Raw genomic sequence first — 21705 nt, 5'->3', positions numbered from 1 at the left:
GAGATAAAGAACAAAAATAAATAATGGGGAAAAAATAAGGTCATTCTGCCTTAAGAGGCAGAGAGATGGACCGTGAATTTATATTGTTTTGGTATAATAACATAGATTTAATCAATGTAGATAAGGTATTAGGCCAACATGAAACAAGGAAGTTTTTTTTTTTTTTTTTTTTCTTCGAGCCTGGTGGCAGACATGTCACCGCCCCGTTTTAAAGGCGACGCTCATAGCATCCATCCATCCATCCAGTGCGAATAGTCTCCGTTGAAGTACAGTGGCTAGAGTTGAAGCGCGCTTTGCGGCTGCTTCCCTCTTGCGTCTCCCGTGTGACGCTACTTCATGGAGGACATTTCATGGAGGACATTTTTTTTTCTCGGACATTTCCGTGTAGTATGCCAAAAAGAAAAACAGTTTCGTTGCACGCCGTGAAATGGGGTAAGGGAGCGCCGGAATAATTTGGATAGCTGCGGTTCTGTAAACAACAATAATGCACGGAAATCTTAGCCCCATCAATATGCGTCTGCCGAGGCCGTTAATATTACGCCTTACAATGCAGCGCAGACGTTGCACACTTTTGTGCGTGCGCACTTTTGTGATATTGCGCCATAGAGGCAAAAAGGGTACAGATATGCTAGGTAATGGACGAAAAAAAATCTGCGAATAGATACTGCTGCAGGCGATGTCACGAACTGCAAGCTCAGTGAATCCGCCCCTTTGCGGTAGCAGACGACGTTCCCGATAACAGTGCGTTGATATGGTTTTCACTAACTTCCTTTACACTATACCATACTAAATGCAATATCTTTATCTCCTGTAATCTAACTATTTTGTGCCTAAGCGCCTAGAAACACGGGAAATCTCGAACGCAGCGGTGGAGACAGCAACCAGTCTGTTAGAAGAAGGTGCAGTTGCGGCACCTGGTGGCGTCAACAAAAACCGGCACGCGCGTTTCTTGCCGGACGCGTCACTACTATGCAATTTTGGTAATCTGTTTTTTGAAGTAAAGATGGCAGCGCCCACGAAACGCGAATGGCGGTAGCCTCCTATAGTTGAGCCCAACGTTTTGGGTTGAGCCATAGTCACGGTGTAAGATATATACTGTTTAGGTGTGGACACTTCTCGGCTTGCATGCAGAGCGCGATCGACCAGATAAAGTAACAACGGCGCGTGTCTGTTGGTCCGGTGACCGCAGCGGGCACGCAGCGGGTATCTAGCGGCGGGAAGACGCAACCTAAAGAGAGAAAATGCTTTCTGCACCGTTGCTATAGCAACCGACGCAGTCGGCGGCAACGCCGGCGTCCGCTGCGTGTCTTGTTTTTCGCTCGTGAAAAACGCGGTATGCGTTTCTAACTTGAGTAGCTGGCGTGCCGTAGCCGCGTTCGCTGACTAGGAAATTCATATTTCCCGCGAAGCGCCAGTTGCTACGGGAACGCGTGTTTGCGTTAAAGTTGCGTCAACCCGCCGATAGGTATCCGCTGCCGTCAGCGGACCGACGGGTGCTCAGCCGCTCAGCCATAGCCTCCTATATATAACTTCTGGCTCAGCGTTGTTACTTTATCTGGTCGATGGCGTCTGGCGAGTGTCCTCACCTAAAGTGTATATATCTTACACCGTGGCCATAGTAGAGGAGACTCATCCCGGACGCTCGCACTGTCACCGTGTGCAGGTTTTCCGCGTCAGTCATCCTTATTATTCTGAATTTTCAACGTACTAACCCTGCGTGTGTGGTTTACGTTTCGAAGAATACTACTGGACGGAGAACCTCGTCTATCACCATGCTAGCTGTTTGCGCTGCTCGCGGCTAAACGAGCATCGGCGGTGATGTACTCTTTCACGACGTCCTCTTTCACGATGTGCTCTTTCACGACTTCCCATATGAGAAAAAAACAATGTCCACAGTGGACCGCTGCTGTGAAATGAAGTAACGTCAAGCCTTCGATTAGCACTGCTCTTTACTCAAAACATTTTCGTGACAGTGACTACCATCAGAGTTTATCGCTGAAGCGTAATGGGAACACCGGCGAAACCTGCTCGACCAAGGCCTGGCGTGGTGCCGTCGATCGTTTATGAACGGAACGAATCGCAGGAACCGAAAGCAGCATTCTCGAAGAGGCCAGAACATGATGTAAGATGTCGACTGTTGGAGCTTATTACACCGCATGTATTATACGTCTGGGCGCTTTGGTGATCGACTCTTAAAAGTGGTATGGGCAGGGTTCTGTTTGATGTCGCAGAAGTCCGTGGTATGCCCGTGTCACGGGTGCACGTAACCCACGAGCCGTTTCGCCCTTCTCGGTATTTTGCCAGCGTCCGTGGTGTGCCCGTGTTGCTGGGGAGCACGTAACCCACGAGCCGCTTCGCGCTTCTCAGTCTGGCAACAGACTTCTGCGACACCAAACAGAACCCTGCCGTGATATGAACCAAAATTGGCATTGGAGGGCATGAGTGTATAACGAACACGGTTCACAGGTCATGACATGATTAGTCTGAAAAATCCCGGCACTTACGCCATAGGACGACGCATCAGGAAGTATTGTGCGCGGTTTCTTGACGTCATAAGATGTCAGCACCTTGCTGATTATCGGCAAGTGTTTCTTTGCTTTAAACGTGTCGCTGCATTCTCTTTCCCCTAGACCATTTTTTATCTTCTCTCGGCAGTCGATAGAGCGGCTCTGCTACTGTTGAGGCTTTCTTCAGAAACTCTAAATAAAGATTCCCGTTCATGTGTTTGCTGGCATCACCGATGTCGGACCATGTCATGATCACATTGTCTATGTAGCATCCTACGTTTCGAATGCAGTGAAGCACCTCATCCATCGTCGCCTGAAAGACAGGGCGTGCAAGCGTGGACACAAGAAAGTAGTCAGACACCACAAACACCGACTAACAAGTGCAAAGGTACACAATGTCAGGAAAAGAGAGAAGGAAGGAAAATTACCTGCGCATGTCCAGACAATAGGCGAACCTATCAATCCGGCACACTTGGGAGTCTACATGAAACATAACTGTTAAGGCCTTTGATTTGCTCTTTATGCAAGTTAATCGATGGGTGTATAGTTAAGCCTTGGAACTGGTTAATGGGTTGCGCTCTCAATGCCTTCTAGTGGTTCGTCGTCTTTGGCTTCTGCTGAGGGGACACCCCTCTTGCTAAGAGCCAGTGCTTTTGCCTTCACTCTCGCCATTGTGCATTGTCGCTAAGTGCCGTCCAATAAACACCTTAACAAATTGGTGGAGAGTGCTGTGCTCTTATTCGATGCCCCTGGAGCTTCGTTCCCGTACCCTGCTATCTACCATGCCTCAAGACTCCGCTCAGCAAACGCCTCCTCCCACACCGACGTATCCCGGTGTCCCACGCAGCCACGATCCACCTATCTTCACTGGCGCCGATGGCACCGACATGGAGGACTGGCTCGCAATTTACGAGCGCATGAGCATACCCAACAAATGAGACGAAGCAGGCAAGTTGAGCACCTAGCCCGGCGAACCGATAGCACACACCCAACAACCGGCCCATCTGCTTTGCATACGGTTATGCCGGTCATGTGGCATGTTACTGCCATCACTTGCAGCTGCCTCAAGTTGCGTCGCCCGTCACCAGCCGGTCTACAACCATTACCTTGCCCTAACCGTCCGTTTGGGCGCATGGGCATCGATTTGTATGGACCCCTTCCTCTGACGTCGGCTGGTAACCGCTGGGTCATCGTAGCTGTTGACCATGTAACGCGATACACCGAAAGTGCTGCCCTCCCGGCGGCTAGAGTGAGCGATGTTGCCTCTTTCCTGCTACACCTATTCATGCTGCATCACGGTCCACCCCATGAGCTCCTCAGCGATCGAGGCCGTGTCTTCGTCTCAGAAGTCGTCGAAGCCATTCTCAAAGAATGGCATGCTGTTTACCGCAAAACTGCTGCTTACCATCCGCAGACGAATGGCCGAATGACATGCTCGGTGACATGCTCTCAATGTACGTCGCCACCGATCACACAAATTGGGATGCCATTCTGCCCTTCGTCACCTACGCCTATAATACCGCCCCTCAGAGCACTACTGGTTTTTCACCCTTCTTTCTATTGTATGGAAGGCACCCGTCGCACACCATTGACACGATACTTCCATACAAGCCGGATCCATCTGAGTGTGCTCCTATTTTTGACACAGCCAGGCTTGCTGAAGAGTGTCCCGAGCTTGTCAAGACGTTTACAGTGTACGAACAAGAGTGGCAGAAGAGCATTCGTGGTGGCACCACCACTTCTGAGTCCACCTTCCTTCCTGGAGCACTCGTATGGCTCTCGGTTCCTACCACTGCAACTGGCCTCTCTTCAAAACTGCTGCTGAAATACGAAGGCCCCTACCGCGTCGTCGAGCGCACATCCCCGGTCAACTACCTGATCGAACCCATTGAACTATCTTCGGACATGCGCCGTCGAATTCGCGACATTGCCAGCGTGGAGTGCCTCAAAGGCCTACTATGACCCGCTCATAGTGACAAGCTGCTAGGTCGCCGGGCGGCTCCCTTTTCGTACCCGGGGTAATTGTAGTGAAGCCTTGGAACTGATTAATGGGTTGTGCTCTCAATGCCTTCTAGCGGGTCGTCCTCTTTGGCTTCTCCTGAAAGGACGCCACTCGCGCTAAGTGCCCGTGCTTTTGCCTTCACTGTCGCCATTGCGCATTGTCGCTAAGTGCTGTCCAATAAACACCTTAACAGGTGGCTCATGCATGCGCCACCACTATTATTGATAGGTCATTCCTCAATCATCAGACGTGTTTCTTCATTCCTGTGCCTCTACAAAACTGTGCATTCATCGAATTTTGGCATGCACAGGCACTCTCGATAATGTAAAGATAGATTAGAAGGTGAGCTCCCGGTTAGCTATCTCTTATGTTCTAACAATCTCTGGTTAAAACACAGCGACCCAAGTCTCCTACGTAGAAGCGGCTGCAGCTAAAGGGAACCTTATACACCACACCTGTACGGCAATCATTGAATTTGTTGGTGTGGTTTACAAAACACATGTCAGTCCTCTTCCTGTCTATAACTCGCTCATTCTTTCTCTGCACAGCAGCAGAAATCTTGCCTAGCTTGTTGGCAGCCATAGAGACTACAGTAAAGGGACACTGAACACTGACAATTTATGTCAGAGTGAAAAGTCAGTGTCTGAGAATGTTTAAGCCGTCAATATAATCAACAGCAGTGCTCTGCTAATCGAGAAATTAAGGTACATGTAGGACACAATATGTGCCACAACTGGGACATTTTGGAATGAGCCTGATGTCAACAGGAGTCCCGAGTAGAACTAATCACTAGTATTCAAGCTACTTATGACACAAAGAACATTCCATTCATTACAAGATGGAATAAAATGCCGCTTGTGCGTTTCTGTTTGATTCACGGTTAAAGGAAGTTATTGGTGTTACCATGGAGAACGGCTCGGGTGGTCCAAAATTTCCGTTTTCGCTGGTTTTCACTCCGCTGACGCGGTCGTGTCTCAGTGGTAGTTTCATAATCGTATACTGCTGCATGTGCTTTGTGCGCTCATGAAATTCGCTTGAACAGAAATTTCGACAAAATTCTGCGTCCGTGTGTCGTTGTGGATGCCCGAATGGTGTCTGACATTGGAGCTAGAACAAAGGAACCGACTTGACTTTCCACTGGGTGCCACAGAATGAATTCCTGTGCTTAAAGTGGCTGACTGCCGTGCCTTGAGGTCCATTGTGACAAGCTTCGATGGTCGCTGTTGCTGCTGTGACTCTGGCTACCTTCACACAGCTGCTGCTCTGCTGCTGCTGGCCAAGGTATCTGTTACATCAGAAGGACTCTTGGGCGGGCGAGTTGAAGTGTGCTGATGCTGTGCACACCGCTAAAATGCGATTTTCTTTCAAAATAATTATTTCCCTGGCCCAAAACAAGCACTACTAGATTTCTGGAATGCTGTTTCAACAGTCAACGTTGATTTAGTATTTGCCTTTAGAGTGCCTTAAATGCCATATCTATTTCCCGCTTTCTTTAGCCTGTGAGATATGCAATGAATTAATGAATACCTACGGCATGTATTTCTTACTGCTTTTCGCATCCATGCTCGGAGTTAAAAAAAGGACTTCTTTAAACGGTCCATTGACAGTGGCCACTGCAGCGCGAGGATAACCTACTTCTTAAGGACGCGTAACGTGTGCGCTTAAACTGGCACTCGGTTTGCGAAGCGACTAAAAATCCACCAAAACATGCCAATGTTGCCCGACCACTTTTTGGTGCTCTCCCGAGAAAATTCTGAACGATATGTATCTAGCTGAGTCACGTGGCTCTACCATATGTTCTCTGGCTCTACGCGTGTGCGAGACTCACGAAAATGTTGGCGGCTTGAGTTCATAGGCGCACATATTAAAGGTGCACATTTGCCGCTGTCTTTGAGAAGAAAGGGGGGCCACTTCCTTTTGTGCAGTGTACATGCAGTTTGGTAAGAGAGGAGCGAATTTGCCAAATTGTGGTTGAGCATCGCGACGAAGTCGGCCTCTGATGACCTGAGTGGAACACAGTAAACGTGTACTAAAAGTCACGGCGATGCAAAGCAGATTGCTCATTTCCTCATCAGAGCAGTCTAAGTGGAGCACATGGTCGCTGCAAAGCACTTCTGGGTGATGTATAGTCAGCACAGAGAAAGATTAGTACAAGCAACCGTTTCGGCCAACGGCCTTCTTCTGCGGTGACCGTGCGTACCATAAGAGATCTAGCGCGCCCTCAACCAGTGTCACGTATGCATGCGTGGCTCTCATAACACATGCGTACAGTATCAAGGAGATATCGAACACTATTACGAACAGCTTTTTCGGTGGTATACGAAGACAAGTGCTTGCTTACACCAAGAAAATCTATGCACTTCACCAGGTGAAGTTTCGCACACCGTTGGGTACATTGGATTCGAAAGAGATCGCGAAATATTTCAATATATCCATTATTACAAATGAAAAATACGCCTGTAAGCTTTAATGATCACACGTCTTGGACAGTCCCATGAGATGGCTGATTCCTTCTGTCCCATCGAAGCTGTAAGTTTTATTAACCCCTTTGTGGCAGCGGACCCTTCCCGGCAATGAAATTCTACAGCTTCACAGCATGACGTTTAGTTTTCTTCGCATAATGCCACTGTGTAGCGTTGAAGCTTAACAAAGCAAATCCCTCATTTTGCGTGACTCAGGCACACAAAATCTTTAAAAAAGACACGCTGTCAAGTGCCTCCAACTTCAAGTTTCAACTGTTTCAACTCGGCTTCTCGTTGCTCTCGTAATCTTGACTAGGGAATTTTTGGGTACACCACGGCGCTAGTATTGCCTGGCAGCACAAGGTAGCCAACGTAAAATATGCTTACACCGCTAACATTGGGTGATGTTTAGGTGGCTTTTTAATCTCATGCCTTAATTAGTGCTCAAACGACTTGGTGAGGGAAGACCACGGAGTAAGATAGACAGGAGCGTCAACTCCGCTCATCTGGAAGGGACACATTTTGCAACGCCGCTTCATGCTTCGCGGCGTGTTTGCAAAATGGCGCTACAAATAGAGAAAAGCTAAGAAAAGCGGCGTAGGAGAGACGCCGTCCTCCAGCAGAGCCACGGGCGGGGACTCGTGCTTGACCGCGTTCGCGGGTCTGCATGCCTATCCGTGTTGTCGTCGGCTCCGCGCAAGCTGCACGCCTGCTACCAATTCTTTTCTGTAGAACACATAGCTTTTGCAGTTTGCGGATTGACATTATGAGAAGTGAGCGTCGATCTGGGCACAGAGAGTCCCTGTTGTCGCTTATAGCAGTGGAGCTGCTAGCGCCGCTTTCTGCGGCACATTCTTCCTTGGAAGGCGCACTCAAACTGTTCCCTTTGCTGAGGCAGATCCCTGCCAGGCGACCAACTGATGGAGTCATCTTGAAGGTAACGCCGAGAATTTTCATTATCTGGACAAAGAAAGGCGCCCGCACTGTATGCGGTTGTAGGCAAAGTGTTGCCCTTCGGCACCGGTGTCGGTTGGTTCCTCTTGATAGTCAGCATCATTGAGTTAGCCATGCTTCCTCAAAAATTGAAGGAATAGCTCCCTTTCGAAGTCGAGGCACTTTCTTTACGTCTAGTAGGACATTTCCTTTGTGTTCGTTCAAGTACCTGTCGTAAGTGAGGTGCTTCTCGAAGTGTCGAGCACATATTTTGTGCTTGGATTTAAGGGGTCGCTTACTTACAGGAACTTTTTGACGCCACTGATCCAGTAGCTGCGGGTCAGATGGGGCCGCGAAGAGCGGAATCTTCTCTCGCCCTTTGCCGTAACCAGATTTACAGCCAGGAACAAAACACTTCATTGCCAGCTGTCCAGTTAATCCATGTCTTCACACACAAGTACCAAGACACCTTGTCCCTTCGAGTATGAAGAAGCACACTGCAGACATGCTAAACAAAGGGTATAACACGAAAATGTCGCCCAACACTACCGCGCAGACTTCCAGATGTGGAAAACAAGTGTACTTCTGCTCTGCCGTCTTTGTTCAGCATAATTTTTCGTCTGCTTTCACTGAAGATATGTTACAATGTTTCGCATATGTGTATAAAAAGCGGTACGATGTTTTTATTTCATATTTTAGTATCAGTACGCATATATACGCGTTTTTTTTTTTTGTCATATTGAGAATGCTGAGCAAACGACTTTCTAGCAGACGACACGCTCCGTGCACGCCGTTCCCTGCCACCGCCACCGCCGTCCTCCTCCAACTGGCGCATGCGCTCATGAGTGCAGGTGTTGAATTATTTCTATGCGCCTCGACAGATGGCGCTACGCATTGCGAACAGCGCCGGGAGAGGAGAAAGCATGTGCGAAAGCGTGAAGAGGAGCGCAGGGGGAGAGCAAGGGAATGAGTTAGACCGCCGCGACCGCGTTGCACGGTTTGTCCCGGAGTCCCGGAGTGAATGCGTGGAGCGGCGGCAGAGTCGGCGCTCCTCTCTTATCTTACTCCGTGGGGAAGACTTAAGGCATGACATGGCTATACCAGTTTTTACCACCTTAGAATGCTTCGACGGGAAGTTTAACAGCACTTCTGAAAATCTAGGAGAATACTGCTAGCATACATGGTTCTTCTGAAACGTTTAGGAAATGTCTAGAAATTGTATTCCATTATTCTGAGGCAATTCATTTGTAAAGTTCAGCTCTCCTCCATTTAATTCAGATTTTTCGCTCACTGAAGTAACCAAAGATTCAAAGTGCTCACCAATACAAAAAATCAAGTCATCGTCCACATAACGAGAATTGAGTGTGATGACAAAGAGCAACACAGGGGTTCAGGCACACGGGCAGCTAGTGCGAAGTAGAGGAAAAAGAAGAAGCAGATAATAGAAAAGCTGGCCCAGAAATGGGTGCTGTTTGTATCTCATTCATCACAATACCGATATGTGACGTCACGACTCCCACGCAGATCGTCATCCATATATACAGGTGGCACGACAAGCTGTGCTATCACAGAGAAAAATTATTTCCTTTCATTCATATTTCGTTATTGTGGTGATCATCTTACGTGACAAGAGACAGGCAGTGTTCTGGTTGAGTCGGCGTAGAACTGCTTATTCCAGAACAATTATTTCCAGAACTGCAGAGGTTGATTAGCAGTATTCAAGTTTATTGTCATCTTCAATCAAGTACATTCAAATAAGCAACTTCCAGTATCCGATATTATAATAGGCTTCCTAAACAAAACTGCATGAATAAGTATATAATAGGTTTAAGTTTTTCAGCAACGTTTGGCAATTGCTAAAGGCAAAGCTGGGTAGAGCGTCCGAAAAGCACAATATGAGGCGAATGTACAAAAGTATAAGTGGTTTCACTAGAATTTTTGAAAGATGTCTGTAAAGTATTTGTTTTAATAATTGCCATAAGTTCCTGTTTTGTTGTGTATACATCAGTGACTCATCTATTCATACACTATTTCAGATTGTTAGACAGTTGCTCTCCGGAGACATTACCACCGGCCGCACGCCAGGACCAAGTCAGTGTAGCAAAAGAGATCAAGTAAGAGGGCTTTCATTTCTTTGCTCGGCAATAATTGTTAGCGTCATCACTCACGACTCAAACCGTTTTATTTCAGGATGACATTGCAGTAGAGCCAGTACATCAGGCAGCAGTGGGTCTGGCTTGTGAGTTGGGACAGGCTGTAGAAACATCACCAGAGGCAGCATGTGAATTGAACCATGTTGCAGATAAATCTTTTCAAGTGCGAATACCAACCAGCCAGAAAGCATCACAAGCAAATGGAATGAAAATTCTGTCATCAATTGCTACACAAACAGAACCAAATATTGTTGCTTCAGGTATGTTTCCAGCATTTGCTGTAAGATAAAAAAAAGTCAGGTTCGCTGCAAAGGCACCGTAGCAACAAATCGGAATATTCCCCGAAGTAAGGCTAGCAGCTCATTTGTTTGGGATCCGATCTGGCGTCCCTCTAGTGAAAGCTGACGTAAGGAGTACCACAGCTCCAGCGAGCGAACCAACTTTCGTGCTGTCTTTTGCTTCAATGCAAAGTAAGTAGTGAGAGCGCAGCAAGTACAAAGGTACGAGCCGTCTGCTGGTCTCTTTCGAGATAGCAAGCAACCGTGCCCATTTGACCAAAGTTTCCGGTTGCTTTCCGAGCAACTCCTTCCCGTGACCCCCCCCCCCCTCCCCATGTGCTTTTGCGTGATGGATATGGCTGGTGCACTTAATCTCTGCTTCAGCGGTGATCGTCGACAACCCTTGCATGCTTTCACTTGGACATAGAATATGCAATGCACGGGACGATGTTATTGATTCAGACTTTTCAGGGAACCTGACAGCGACGGCGAAACTAGGCCACCGTGGCCCCGCCACGGTAGTCTAGTGGTCATGGCGCTCAACTGCTGACCCGAAGGTCACGGGATCGAATCCCGGCTCCGGCAACTGCATTTTCGATGGAGGCAAAAATATTTGAGGCCCGTGTACTTAGATTTAGGTGCACGTTAAAGAACCCCAGGTAGTAAAAATTTCCGGAGCTCTCCACTACGGCGTCTCTCATAATCATATCGTGGTTAAACTTCACTTCAAGTGTCCACACAATTGCTGTCACAATATTGACAGAAGGACAGTGTTCGTTGCGTTGATATTGCAACGTAACTTTGGACCTAATATGTAACCTTAATTAAATTATATTGCAATGACAATCATTTCCATGGGAGATGTGCTTTTAGGGCCCTTTGGTAATTGCATTTAGACCAGAATACTATATAATCGCTATATAGCAGGGTTCAGCGTCCGAAAAAAACAACAAACCTTGCGCTGAGTCGAGCAAACCTTAAAGACAGCGATGCTGGTTGATTCTCATGTTTTCAGAATGTTTTTGCTAGGTTTTGCTAGGCATAACTTGGTTTGGCTGGGCATCACAAGGTTTGGATAGGGTTGAATAGGCATCACTAGGTTTTGCATAGACGCGACAGCTGTGCCCAAGTTCTGTGCTCAGAAACCCTCGAAAAAACCAGTTATCCTCTGAAGCGGTACTCTGCCAGTCTCTGCGCAGCGAGTTCTTGACCTAAGGACATAATTTGGCTGCAAATTAGAACACACACACAAAGGGAGGAACACGACGGGACGAGTGGCACTTATAGCCTTAGCTGCCTTCATATTAAACATTCCTCTGGGTAGTACTACAAAACACCTCTCTTTGTCAGCTTCCAAAATGACTACGTTCTTTTCTCTGCACACTGCTACTGTCCTCCGCATCACCTCAGCTTTATGGCTAAGCCTAGTCCCTGATAAATAATTTTACAGGCTGTCTACACCATCTAACAAACACCTTTCTTTATCCTCCGGTGAAGCTTTCCCGACCACATATTTGTAAAGCGCTGCTAATTCATGCACCGGAGCATTGACATCAATGCAATGTCCTCCGGTAGGCTCACATTTCCTAATATGTACCACAACATTCGTTGGCTGTTCCGTTGATTTCCTGTCGCTGCGAAGTTTACAGCATTGTCCTAGGATTTGCTTCCACCAGTACTCTGTCATATGATGGATGGTGTGTCTCCAGGTTTTTAGCTTCTTTTCGGCTACGCATGCAGCATCATTCTTCAGGGGAACAATTGGGAGCCAGTCATTAAGTAAGCGAACTTGTCTCCACAATTCTGAATGTAGTATTTTGCTCGGCGAGCACTATGTCTCCTGGACGGGACAGCGTAACCAAAAAGGGAACTCACTTCAGGTTGCGTAAGTCCTTTCCTCACGCAGCAACCGACGTATCTTGCACTGCAAGTGGTTGCAATGATATAACTGGTGATCTTGTCGACACTGGGTAGCAGGCTCGGAAAAGAAACACAAGAAGACAGGCCAATTTTACTAGAAATACGTTATAACAAGACTGTATGTTTGCCTAGTTGGTGTAGACAGCCTGGATAAATGTGTGTGAGGGACTATGCTTAGCCTAGTCCCTCACACACATTTTCCTCAGTAGCGGTGTGCAGAGAAAAGGATGTAGTCATTTTGGAAGCTGACAAAGAGAGCGGTTTTCTAGTACTACCCAGAGGAATGTTTAATCTGAAGGGAGCTGAAGCTATAAGCGCCGCTCGTACTGTCATCGTGTTCCTCTCTTTGTGTGTGTGTTCTAATTTGTGGCCAAATTATGTCCTTAAGTAAATACCAACTAGGCCAACAAAACAGTCTTGTTAAAACATAAGAGTTCTTGACCACACGCAGACCGTGCAGGGATTCGCAGCAATTTTGCATGTATTATCTCCGCCAAGTGGCATATCCTGGCTTTTCCACTTTCCAGCGACGCTTTGCAGCAGCCCCTTTGGCTCGACATCTCTGAGCGTATTCTAGCTTGGCTGCACGTTGTCTTTCTTTATACGTGGCTTCTTCTTCCAGAGTTCATTCTGGTCTATCCATAGCAGAAAAAAGGCGTAGCACGTGCTCCTGAGATGACAACTGCCCGTACAGTGCAGCGACGATGATTCGGCATGCAGGAACGGTGGTTGCACAGTGTCAAGGAGGTTGGTGGAGCTTACCGAAGGTCACATGCGACGCGCAGTTGGCCTGGTTGCCATGGCAATGCTAGGTGACATCATAGCTATGCGAAGTTTTCGATTGACGAGCATGGTTTTACGGATAACTTAAACAGCTTTGCTGTGAAGAACCTGGGAATCCTTATCAGGTGATAGTCCCAATGCGGGTGGATCTTGCAATTAGGTCCTCGGATCCTCCGGGCTCCATTCCAGCTGCGGCGCGTGTCACCGCCGTGCTCCTGCTTGGCATAGGTGGTTGTTAGCCTACTGGCTGAAACGTGTATGGTGTCGCACCAGGTGCTCCCATGTCATCACAGTGATCCATCAGAGTGACTGAACTCTACCAGATTGTTTGGGAGGTTGTCACCGTACCTGCCAGAAGGCTTCTCTTTGTGCCGGGTTCATATAGACCCCTGCATTGACGTTGCGGTGAACTCCACAGATTATGAATGCCTGTGGGATTCGCTGCAAGCCGCCCAGCACTACCTAGGAGTTTTTACACCGAAGCTGTTTAAAGGGGTACTGACACGAAAATTTTCGCTTGTCGTTAGTTTGCGGTAAATGAAAGGCCAAGCCCTCAAGACCCTAGAAAAGGTAGTGCTAAGCGCAAGTGCACCCTGAAGAAGTAATTACAGTGTGTTTTTAAAAGCAAGTTTTGGTTCCTACTGTACCCTGATGTCACAACACGGTATGAGCTTCTCGTCACGTGCTCGCGCAATATACAGTGACGTTTCCACGGCCGCTCTGCAACGTGGCTCCGTTGGTGACGTAGAAGCAGCCATTTTGAATGTTTTGGTGATGCACAAGCGGCCATCTTGGAAGTTTTGGTACCAGACGTCATCACAACTAGCCAGACTGCTGCGTGAAGTCACCAGAATTAGTACTGTAGCCTGACGTCAAGCTAGTGTCGATGTCGGTAGGTGCGCCATGGACAAATTGACTTTATTATCAAAATTAAATATCTTATCAGCATTTGCCGAGCTTCACACTTGCTCAGAGCCGTCTCTGCATACAGGATATTTGTATGGCGGAGTACACTCGGCTTCTAAAAAAGGTGTCAGTACCCCTTTAAAGGGGCCCTGCAACACTTCTTTAAGTAGTCATCGAATGGCTCCACTAAAGCAGCTGATTCTAAGGAGTTCAAAAAAAACTTCTTGAGTGGAGGTCTCCTATACGTGTCCGTGCAAGCGGGTGAAGCCTGGGAAATCGGTTGGCAGCCATCTTGCTCCAGGCAAGAGGGAGCGCAGCTTGAGTGCGGGCAGCGTAATTGAGAGCTTTCGCGGGGGCGTTTCAGCATTACAACGGGACAGTTCGTGTCACTTATTTCGCCCAATTTTTTTTGCCCTGCGAGATTGAAGAAGGCAGTTTCTTATGCCATAATACATGGGCTGAAGCGTGCCTGATAACACATAGAATTTGCTTGCAGCATTCCTGAAATGAAGCACATGGTGGAGCCAATAAGTGTTACATAAAAGTTCATTCAGCCCCGGCTTTTATGCAATTTCAAATGAAAAAAAGGCAAATACAATGTGGTCTGTGTGTGAATCGATTAAGCAACAGATCCCACAACATCTTCAAAATGCATCATAATGCAGACATTCACGAGACTAACCGTATGAAATACGCGCCGTTAAAAACTAAACACAGCAAAAGAAAAGACACGAAAGCAGACTAATTGACGAGCTTGCTCCAGCTCTTGTTTACGCTCGTTTACAAATTTTTAAAAATAACAGTCCTTGTCAGCCGTGTTCTTACTCCGCTCTGGGAGTTTTTCCGGTTGAATTCTTTTGAAATGTGGTGATACCTGATTTCACAGCGAGAGCTGTTATCACAATGGCAGTGGGGTAGGTGTCCGCTCCCACTGGTGTCCATAACCACTATCGCGCGAAATAAGAAAAAATGAAATAAATAAAAATATCCGCGATTGGATGGAATTTAGACCCGTGTCCTCTGCGTGGCAGTCAAGTATTCTACCACAGAGCCACGCTGGTGACTGGAACTCCTTTGCAAAAACATCCTATACAGGTGTCATGTCGGGGAAGAAATTGCATTAACATGTGTAATATAGTGTGTCAGAAGACTAAAATAACAACCAGGCATCACAGAATGCTAATTGCACAACGAGTGTGTGGTTTAAAGCTTCCCACCCACTGCAAATTGCTCAACCTTAATTCTTCATCGTCATCACCCACAGGCAGCATCAACAAAGTTCCCATAATGCCTTACAGATGTGTAGCGGGTATCTCGCTTATCCGCAGAAAGATGAATAATGGTATAGTGAATGCTTCCCTACTTCACAAAAATTGTGATTTGTGGTGTAGTAGGTACCTTGCATGTGTACTTGTATTGGTTTCCCCAAAAGAGTTCAGAACGGGCACTAGAAAGGCCGCTCTTTCAGCTTTCGCTGTGACTGTGCTGCACGCTCCACGCTGGCATGGTGTTTTTTATGTACAGCTTGGCAATCTTCTTCGACAAATTGTAAATGTGGTTGTCGAGTGGATTGAAGTCCAACAAATGAAACATCACAGCACTCACTTGGCACCAGAGCAGTGGAGAAATAGGCCATCTGTGGAACTTTCGCGCGGGCCCAAGCGACCACCCATGCGTTTCCTGCATGGAGCAATTACAGTCGTCAGCATCAGTGGCAACACGCCGCCTCCAGTCCAGAAGCTTTTTTTTAAACCTCCTTGGCTTATTCCCTCATGAATCGACCGCCACAAAAAGTTTCAAAATCTGTTCAGTATGATCAGAGGTACAAAGATTTTCGTACGTTGTTATTGGTTTCTCTCTTCTCTTGTACCTACGAAAGCACTGGAAATTAAGCAGGGAGGGATGGCAGGGGGAAAGAAGGTATGTCACGCGCACCTCATGACATTGAGCACTTTGTCTCTTCTTTTTCTTCAAACGCGGTTTACTTTCAATAAAATCGTGCACACGTGGGCACATGGCGGCCTCCCTCGGCGGCCGCATTAACTACCGAGCCCACCATGCTAAAATCAGCGAATGGCATGGAACTTGAGTCAATGACGCTGTGATCTTGAGTCAATAGCATCGTTTGTCGAGAGAAGAAACAATTTCTAGCAGACTTCGAGAATTTATTGTACATTCCCGGCCGCGTACTGCGCTGTATTTGGCTTGCGTGTTAACAGGAGTCTCGACTACCGATGGGCAGCGTTTTCTGACCATCCTGAAAAAGTGTTGCAGGGCCCCTTTAAGGCCAGCTGTGACAACTTTTCGAGAACAGTAGATCTCAATAAAATTCACTGGGTGCGTTTCTTTGCACGTTTGCATCATTTATGCCAAATGATTGTGGGGATCAGATATGGTGATCATCCACTTCACTTACATGTGGAAACCCTTGTGTATTGCCTGCTGCTGTAGTCTAGTTCCATGTAGTGTATGCAGGGTGTCGGAACGAAATGTTTTTCGTTTTAGTTTTGTTCCACTGCAAGAAGTTCCGTTCCGTTTCTCTTCCGGAACAAAAAAAAAAGTCTTCCGTAACGGTTTTTTTATGCAAAAATGAGAAATTAAGGTAATCATAAAAAACATTGGACTTGTGTTATAGTTACTTGCCCTCCTCTTAAGAAAGTGGGACAGGGGTAAAACACGTTCTTCCCACGTTCTTCAGAGGAGCGGAAGTAACTGTACCACGTATGCCTACCAAATAGCACAAACCAGTATACCCTTCATAGTCATAGCATTTATTTGCTAAAAAGTCAATTACGATTTTTTTAGCAGGCTCAGTGCTTTGTGTCAAGGGGGTGAGCACGACCTCAGAGGAAGCACGTCATTAAGTGTACTCTTTTATGTGCGAGGCCGCTGTTCTGATAAAAAATCGCCAGGCCTGCGCAGAACATGCAGCACAGTCACAGCGTAAGCTGGAACAGCGGCCTTTCTAGAGCCCGTTGTACACTCTCTTGGGGCAACTAATACAGGCACACATGCAAGGTACCTACTACGCTATAAATCATCGTAATTTTTCTGCAGTAGTGAAGCACCCACTATGCCATTTTCCGTCATTTTTCGGAGAATCGTGTTACCTGCTACACATCTGTAAGGCATTATGTGCACTTTGTGCGTTGGCTGATGACAATGAAGAGTCATGGCTCAGCCTTTTGTAACGGGTTGCAAGCATTCAACGATCGGCGCATTGCGCAATTTGCATTGTGTGATGCCAGGTTGTTGTTTTACTCTTCTGCCACACTATATTACATATGTTGCACAATTCCTTGCCCGACATGTCCCCTGTATAGAGCATTTTCGCAAAGGAGTTACAAGCACCAGCGTGGTACTTTGGAGAATACTCGACTGCCACGCAGTGAGCACGGGTTAAAATCACATCCAACCCTAGAAATTTGTTTCTCAAATCATTTTTTCTAATTTCTCGCGATGGCGGTTACGGACACCGGCTTCGGCGGACAATTATGGCACCAAAATCGGCTGTTCTGATCTCATAACAGCTTTCGCTGTAATAAACTTCAGCGCCGACAATGCCCTCTCACGCTGGCCTGGGTGACAGGCGCACAAAAGTCCACTTGCATTAATATAAATATCTCTGGTTATCACTGTTTCGATTTTTCGCACAATTTCAACATATCTTTGCTTTGGAATTTCTGCCTAAGGTAAGCGCTAATACTGTACCCTGAGATATGCATAATTGCTCACGTTGCGTGACCTGAGTTGTTCCAGATTGCCAAGTTTTTTCAAGAACCGAAAAACAATTTAAAAAATTTCGGTTTCACTCTGGAACGAAATAATAGATAAAGTTTCGGTTACGTTTTCGTTCTGGTCAAAAATATATTTTTTTTTTCCTTTTTGGTTTTCATTCCGTTCTGACACTCTGAGTGTATGACACATAACTTGCCTTGCCTTTGTGTGCTCTGGATGGCTTTGCAGGCTCCTTCTCTTTTGTGTCCTTGGAACGGTCTTCTTTCTTGGGATGTGTACAAGGCCGACTTCAGTCCTGCCTGCAGTGCAGCTATGTGACCCTGGACAAATCGACTATGGACAGGCACCTTCAGAAACACATGGGCGAGCCCCCCTTACAGTGCCACTTGTGTCCAGCAACATTCACGCACAAGTACAGGCTTGTGGATCACGTGCGCACTCACACAGGAGAGCGCGTCTTCTGCTGTGTCCACTGCAATGCGTCCTTTGCGGTGAAAAACAGCCTCGTGAGACATATCCGCATACACACAGGAGAGCGGCCCTTTTCCTGTGCCCACTGCAATGCATGCTTTGCGGAGAAACACCACCTCGTGAGACACATCCGTAGTGTCCACAAAAAAGAGCGGCCCTATTCCTGTGTCCACTGCAATGCATCCTTTTCGATAAAAGACAACCTCATTGTCCACGTGCGCATCCACACAGGAGAGCGCCCCTTCACCTGTCTCCACTGCAATGCGTTCTTCCTGCAGAAAAGCAGCCTCGTGAGGCATATCCACAGGGTGCACACAGAAAAGCGGCCCTTTTCCTGTGTCCACTGCAATGCATCCTTTCTGCTGAGAAACGGCCTCACGAGACACATCCGCGTCCATTTTCCTGTGTCCACTGCAATGCATCCTTTGGGCAGAAAACCCAGCTCGTGAGACACATCCGTATCCACACAGGAGAGCGGCCCTTTTCCTGTGTCCACTGCAATGCATTTTTTTTTTTGATAAAAGGCAACCTCATTGACCACGTGCGCACCCACACAAAGAGCGCCCCTTCAACTGTGTCCACTGCAATGCATCCTTCGTGCAGGAAAGCAGCCTTGTGAGGCACATCCGCGTGCACAACAAGAGAGCAGCCCTTTTGCTGTGTCCACTGCAATGGGACCTTTCTGCTGGAAAACAGCCTCATGAGACACATCCATGTCCATACAGGATAGCAACCATTTTCCTGCGTTCACTGCAATGCATCTTTTTCACAAAAACACGACCTCACAGACCATATGGCCCATCATCATGGAAACAAGAAGCCATAAAGGTGAGGGGCATACAGGCTTGTCTTAAAGGGCCATTAAACAACCCCGAGGTCCAAAATTTGTAGTCTAAACATAACAGCACTTGTATGACGTCAACATGCTGCCACAAGATTTTTGTGTGCAAGTGCTGTAAACAGTATGTTACATAGTATAGAACAATCCGCTTCGGCTGATTCTGGTTTCTCGCTCAGCATTCCAACTCTCAGCGAAGAGATGTAGTTGTAGCTCACTGTCGGGACTACACCAACTTCGATAATGTAACACGACGTCAGCAATTACGTCATAGGCGCTCAGTAGATGACCCAGCAAGGCTTCCTTTATGTGTCACTTCTATCAGAATGGCTTGGTCAGGAAGTGCAATGCGAGGAGTGCAAGGTGCTGGTGAGGTAATCAATATGCCACCGTGCATGCACCCATCACGAAGCGCCTCTTGATCTCTGAGACTTTCATTCTGGCATCAGTTGTCCTGGTAGTCCTAGCCCCAATCGAAATGGCAGAGGGCAGCACAGCAAAACAAAAATGTGTACTGCGCAGCCAAAACTGCAACTCCTTAAGGCCAAGGCGCTGCTTCATAGTGCAGAGAACCAGTCGACAAACTTGGTGCTGCATAAGACTCCCCGTGGGCACTATTACATCACTTTGCGAGCGAAGAGGACTGGGCAGGCACTGGAGAGAGCTGTGTGAATTGTTTTTTTTTAATGGTGTGTCTGTGCGGTGCGCAGCACTGTAATACTCGCAAAATGTCATCGCCGTGAGCATCTGTAAGAATTAGTAAACTTGTTTTGGTGGTGTATAAAAATGGGAGAGCCTGGTTACTGGCACTTCAACCCTGTCAGACGTCACCTATGAATTGTCTGTAAAGGCGTGAAATTCACACAACGCTATTTCAAGGCACTCGATATGCTATTTTAACAAAAATAATGTCATAATACGTTGATTTATATGTGTTATAGTACTTCATCTTAATTAAATTCTTATTAACTATCGATTTATCCTGAAGTCATGCATGCTCTGTTTTTGCATGAATAGAATAAAATCTCAGGCTAGAAATACAGAGCAAATTAGTTTTCGGCTATGTTCATTCTGAGCAAAAAAAAATTTTTACTTTTGTCGCGAATTGCAGTAAATGGCACTTCGAACTACTGGTTGAACATGGTAGGTCCTTCAACAAAGTGACTATGTTTAACAGTAGACTGCAAAATTAAGCTAAATAAAGACATTTATTTTCGCAAGGGGTTCATTAAAAAATCAGTGTATCTGGCACTTTCTTAGCCACTAGTCGGCACCACTAGCAAAAACAAGTGGTGTACACAATTGTGTACAAAGCGTCTCAAAGGGTTAAAGAAGGGGAGATGTGGCAGGGAGGTCAGAGTTTGTTGAGTAGCGGTGACAGTGAAAGCTTGGTTTAAGGTTGGGAAAGATGCTTAGTTTGGCAACTTGCAAGGGAGACAGGAGTAGTAAGAAAAGCCGAGCTAGTTGGCATGAATGCATTGTGTGAGAGTGCAAATAATCAAAGGATCAAAGTACCAGCTGATGACACAGGACCAGTTGATGCAGTACGTTAAGGAAACTGTCACTCAAGACAATGATGAAGTTGCCTTCAGAAATTTTTGCGGGATGCCTGTCAAATCGTTTTTGGAATTACTTGTTTTTTTTTACCTTTGCCACACATTTGTCGGTTTTAACGGTCAAATGTTCATTCAGAAGTCAGGAGTTTCCTTTGGTTCAAAGGTTGCTCCCATTTTAAGTTCCCTTTTCTTAGCTAAATTAGACCAGAAAGTTGAAGAGAAGCTACCTGGTAGCATAAAAAGAATATTCCTTTTCACTGACGATTGTTTGGCTCTTGGCAGCTGTTCGCAGTTGGACGCCTTCAAAGGTACAGTTCTATCTTGCTTCAAGAAGCATGGTAATCGTTTGAATTTTACATGTGAACTGCTTACGGGTAACAAACTGCAGTTTTTAGACTTGACCTTATCTTTTGATCTGACCACGCGTGTTACATGTATGCAGCAAGATCTGAACAACCAATTTTGAATTTCAGATCTTCCCATAGAAAACTAGTTAAGAACAGCATTGCTTTTTCCTGTTTTAAGTCTGCACTATTGAAGACATGCTGTCACTTGATGTCTTGAAGGCCATGTTCCTTGATTGATGCAAGCAGGTTCCCGTCCTCGTCATTGCTCGCAACTTGCAAGAGAGCAGTCAAATATTTTAAATCACCAACTGAATTTAAAAAAAGCTTGTGAACCAGAGAAGACGAAAATAGCTGTCATCTCATACTTCCATAGCCTCTCACATCACCTAAAAAGGTGGCAGAAAATACAATGTGCATGTAATATGTTCCGCCAAAAGAAAACTTGGCCGTGTGTGCCCCATGGTTGAGTGTATGTACAACAACGGAAGTGATAACTTGGCTAGAAAAAGTATGTAAAGTGCAACAAGAGAGGTGTTGTATACCAATTGCCAATGTCATGTGCTGGCACGTATGTCGGACATTCGGGACGTTTTGTAGACGTTCAACTCTGTAGAATGGAGAGGCCAGCATCTTAGAGGTCTTGGTTTCTATGGGCAGAGAAGGTACCCCAGCCTAGCACTTGGTGTTATGGGTACTCTTTTCTCGACAAGGTGGATTCTTCTTTTTTCTAACTTCTTTCCCTTCGTTTCCCATTTCGCCATTGCCGCTGAGCCATGCTCTCTTATGGGTTGCGGAAAGGTGCGTCTTCTTT

The 21705-nt window shown here is 46.6% G+C and overlaps 1 protein-coding gene across 1 annotated transcript; it reads left to right on the top strand.

Moving 5' to 3' along the window:
- Nucleotides 1-1697: 1697 nt before the first annotated feature.
- On the top strand, nucleotides 1698-21289 carry LOC119397091 (gastrula zinc finger protein XlCGF8.2DB). The gene is made up of 4 exons (XM_037664532.2): nucleotides 1698-2122; nucleotides 9941-10018; nucleotides 10095-10317; nucleotides 17911-21289. The coding sequence occupies exons 1-4, from the start codon at nucleotides 2006-2008 to the stop codon at nucleotides 18600-18602; spliced, it is 1110 nt and encodes a 369-aa protein (XP_037520460.2). The 5' UTR covers nucleotides 1698-2005; the 3' UTR covers nucleotides 18603-21289.
- The last annotated feature ends 416 nt before the right edge of the window (nucleotides 21290-21705 follow it).

Source organism: Rhipicephalus sanguineus, chromosome 6 (assembly GCF_013339695.2).
Source record: "Rhipicephalus sanguineus isolate Rsan-2018 chromosome 6, BIME_Rsan_1.4, whole genome shotgun sequence".
NCBI lineage: Eukaryota > Metazoa > Arthropoda > Arachnida > Ixodida > Ixodidae > Rhipicephalus > Rhipicephalus sanguineus.
Note: the sequence above shows the minus strand (reverse complement) of the source record. Positions and strands in the feature narration are given on the sequence as shown.